Raw genomic sequence first — 4,734 nt, forward strand, 5'->3', positions numbered from 1 at the left:
GTAGGAAATTAGTAATAGCAAGTCTGCCCTCGAGATGACAATGCACAGGTTGTCAAACATCAGACAGCGCCTACCGTGTCGTTGCCCGCCTGGCACCCCGCCCCGTGGCCGCCGACCTAGCACCGTCCTGGCACATCGGCGTCTGCCCGGGCGCCACACCCTGCCCCTCATGTGCACATCCCTTTTTCACACCGTTACATAAACGGGAGTCTCGTTTGAAAATAATAAATGTAACTACTGATAAATCACAAGGATAAGAAAAAAATAGAATAATTCAGTCGATTATAAAGAAAAGCATGTTGTCTAAACTTAGAGCACATAATTCTGTTAGTTGATCCACTCAACGTCATACCTGGGTCAAATGTTTACCAAAGAACACACAGGATAAATTTACACCTAGCCCTAAGTAAACTAATGTTCATGTTCAACTAAGGTAATCACTTTGTCCTATCACACTAGAGCATTTAATGTATAAGCTCAGTTTCTAGAAAGTCATCAAGTATACAAAGTTAATCCCCAAAAGTTCATTAAATCCTCTGACAAGATTATGAGATGAACATAATAGTTCATAGCTTCATAGTTCACGTAGAAATAAACCCAATATTAGTGTACGGAGCAATTTCTATTTTTTGTCTTAGCAGATGAAGGTTGATACTGTCATACTGAACAACATTAGTGCTGTCTCTGATGCAATTCATTGCCTATTCAATCATCTGCCTGATTCAACTTATAACACGAAACATTTCAATAGCTTCGGCAATGATCACTGGACTGTTTCCCAAGAGATGGATTTCAATGATTACTGAAATGTTCTCAAATGATTCAAACTAAAAGTTTGCTGTACCATTCCTGATCAGAAATCTGGTCCTCAGCAAGAAAGTTCTTCCCATGAGTTTTATTATCACATGATTTGCGACCTGCCAAAATCTTTTCTTATCTTACTGTAGTGACTGCAAATGCACAATGATTAATGTGAACTATACATTCGATATTATAATCAAAGAAATATCAAAGACATACAAGATTGATCACTCTGGGATAAAACTTCAATAAAAATTCCTGATTTGTTACTGTGGTAGTAAAAAGGTAACCTAGAAAGTTCTTATAGTCGTGGTCATAGTTCGAATTCAAGAGTCTAAAAAGTGAAGGCGAAATTGATGAGATAATTAATTATTAATAGGTATACATGAAAATGATGACACACTAATGATGAAATCAGCGCCCACAAATAGAAACGAAAATATGATGAAATCTGCAGGTACATACAATAATTAACATTTGAACCTCTTGCCAAGAACATCTCTACAGAACAAGAGAAAGTGCCCAATGCATCTAGATTCATAAATGCAACTGATGAATTTGATGATCAACCAGTGATTGAATCAGTGATCAGTGGGATTGAATATTCTATGACAAGATCACCACGACAAACATCAATATCCAAGACGACTCTCAGAGTGTAAATGTAAACCATTAGAACAACAATATCCAATTATCCAATAACAATTAACACGGTACGGTCAAAGATTTGATTTACGACCACATCATTGAAGAAAGTAGTTTGGTACAGAATGGTTCGGTTGACTGCATTGTTGCTTATATTGGTGCTATTGTTCCGGACTTTTACCTCATTGTTATCTATTGAATTCTCCCGACTTCGTTATGACTCAACAAAGTTCAGACGAGCTTTTTAAGTGCCTTATGCTTCGAGTTAAGTTTTACGATCAGATTCGTCACAGCATTTAAATGTTAGCAACTCATAACATAGGAACAGTGTAGCTATATTATTTCCTTGATTCTAATGATCCTTTCTTTTATTGCTTTGCTTTTAAATGTTGTTCGCCGGCAAGAACACTTGAGCTATACCTCTCGAAAGCTATAACCACTTACAGTCAAAAGTAAAATTTGTTTTGACTGACAAAAAGCCATCAATCCGTCCAATATTTCATGGCGTCCACTTTCAAAATCCACAACATGTCCATTGTCCAAGTATGTAAAAGTTACTTACACTTTGGACATCTACTACGCACTAAGAGTAAAGACTTGAGATTGGTCCAAGCAGACTCCATTTACATACGGCCAAATGATCTAAGATGACTTGACACTGATATTGCTTTGCATGTCGTTGTTTTACACGTGCCGTTGAAAAAACATACAAAGTCAAAGATTGTACAAGTGTAGGACACAAGAACGTGTGTTGCATTCTGATATAAGAACTAAAAAATACATCGTTGCGTTCTATTCTCATTATTTTAGTAAACATGTTGTAATTATACCCAACGAGAGTGATATTAACAACAAAATCTTAATCACCAAACAGTCATAAACATCTGAGACTACTGTTTACGAAGTCAACAACTGGTCGGTAATAAATACATTATCAAGTGAAAGTAATTCACTAGGTCCCCAATACAACTGATACCGATATAGCAATGATCACGATTACCAATGAGACTTCCAGTGATTCAATCATGCATATAAATGAAACATTACACGCTCTTGTAAACAAACACTATGAAGTTATCACTGATTAGGTGTTGGATTTGTTCATAGACTCCAACAACATGAAATACACGAAATCATCAAGTTTGGCACAAAATGAAATTGGTCTTTCCACGAATAGATAATTAGATATCTACTTGAACCATAGACGAAATGTAATAGTAGACAATAGGACAAAATTAATGTCTAGTTGACTTATTAGTTTTAAATATTGGTTTATCTTGTTCATGACAAATTATATTGAATGATACTTGTTTAAGATGTTGATTATTACTCTGGAGCCAATTATACATGTCTTTAACAATAGTGGAAGTACTGTTTGATATGTTCAACTTTGTTTAGATACTGGTAGTTCAGTATATCTACTATTTTGTCATGTCATAGTCACAGATGTTTTTGTACTTTGTAAAATTACGCCCCCAGAATTAATTGTTCTGAAGTCAAATTAAGACCTGGTCCAAGGTCCATTTCACGTGTTGTTAGAAATTTTGAAGATATTCTGACAATATTGGCGTGACTTGTTTCTTGCAATGTAACAACTGATCTGAGTTGCACATGTACCGATTGAGACATGAGTGAAGTTCTTTGTATGTTAGATCTATTATAGCATAATTATTTACAACTATTTGTGGAGGTATTCCATGTATAATTGTATATTTCGTTTACATGCATTTATAATGAGATGCACGATGATACACCAGTATCACCTTTTAGGCATGAAATGGGTCTACGTCTCTACTTGATGGATGGGGAGAAGATTACAAAGATGAGTCTGCTAAATTGTTGAATAAGAATATGAAGTAGACCAGCAAATTCCAATGTTGGTAGCTTTGTTGCAGCTAACCTAAAGGCATGTGAATATGTAGGTACAAAAATTGGGAACAGTTCTTCAAAAGTTGTAACTTTTCGTTGAAAATCTAATTGGTATGACTTTACATTTGTACTTGTCAGGAATAATTGGATATTAATTCAATGTGGGTAATCTCTACTAATCCAATAATTAATCGTACATTAATTTCTTCTGCTTTCAGAACGACTGCGAAGTGTGACGGGTGTGGGGGATGCAATGGAGTCCTGGCTACTGGAAGTCAAAAGGGTTCGAATCCCGAGGCCCAAATTCCAAACCAGATACCCTACCGAACCTCCTAAAGACTACTACGCCTGTGAAGACAAACTCAACAAACGAGATATGATCGACAAAGCCACGGAAGACCTACGGAAAGCGATCCACGAGAAACTATAGCGTCCTAGGGTTTCTATGGAAACTCTGTAGTATCCCGAGGTTGCTATGACAACACCATAGCGTCCTCTGGTTACTATAGTAACGTAATCCTCGCGAGAAACATGGTGTGTAATGATTTTGTAAATAGTTTTCTTCCTATGTGAACGTGAAGTCAAATCTGAAGATGCAGCAACGTGTCTGAGAGTGATGTTCTCAGAATGTCTGATCTCACTTTCAAAATGCATAAATTACGAGGGAACACAAAGCAATACCTGATGCCGAGCTGTTGGTAGATATAATAGAGAATAATGAGTTCCAGACTAAATTGAGTCTGATGATACACGAGCGAGCATATTTTAGTGCAACTGACAATAATTCTGCACAACAGCATTTTGAAAGACAAGAAACGTAAGGAGTCTTGAAAGACAGGGGGGAGCATCTTGGTGATCTCAAATGCAACTCTAATATCTGCATATTTTAGTGCAACTGACAATAATTCTGGACAACAGCATTTTGAAAGACAAGAAACGTAAGGAGTCTTGAAAGACAGGGGGGAGCATCTTGGTGATCTCAAATGCAACTCTAATATCCAATAATTCGAAAGTTCATTTATCAGAGAAATGGACTACAAACTTAAAAAGCACCATCCACTATTATTCACGCTCATATAGACCCAAATACCACTATAAGCTCCGGACAAGAAAAAAATAATAAAGAGAACTTTAAAGTGTACTTGATGATAATTATGAACATTAACGGGACCAGGAGGGTCTTTAGTAGACCCAAATACCACTATTAGCTCCGGACAAGAAAAAAATAATAAAGAGAACTTTAAAGTGTACTTGATGATAATTATGAACATTAACGGGACCAGGGTCTCTAATTCTCTATTGTACGTTGCCCACACGTCATACGACCTACGCGCTATCTAGACGTAGGTATACGTAGTAAATCCAAATCAAATTGCCAGAGAAAGTAATAAAAAATCAAATTAAACGATCCCCATGGTC

General features: G+C 36.5%; 1 protein-coding gene across 1 annotated transcript; it reads left to right on the forward strand.

Annotated features, from left to right (window-relative positions):
• Window positions 1-3,499: 3,499 nt before the first annotated feature.
• Window positions 3,500-4,090, forward strand: LOC103523385. Its single transcript, XM_008488436.2, has one exon. It carries the CDS (start codon window positions 3,569-3,571, stop codon window positions 3,743-3,745), a length of 177 nt encoding a protein of 58 aa, XP_008486658.1. The 5' UTR covers window positions 3,500-3,568; the 3' UTR covers window positions 3,746-4,090.
• The last annotated feature ends 644 nt before the right edge of the window (window positions 4,091-4,734 follow it).

The sequence above is a fragment of the Diaphorina citri genome, unplaced genomic scaffold, assembly GCF_000475195.1.
Source record: "Diaphorina citri unplaced genomic scaffold, Diaci psyllid genome assembly version 1.1 scaffold21238, whole genome shotgun sequence".
Lineage (NCBI taxonomy): Eukaryota > Metazoa > Arthropoda > Insecta > Hemiptera > Psyllidae > Diaphorina > Diaphorina citri.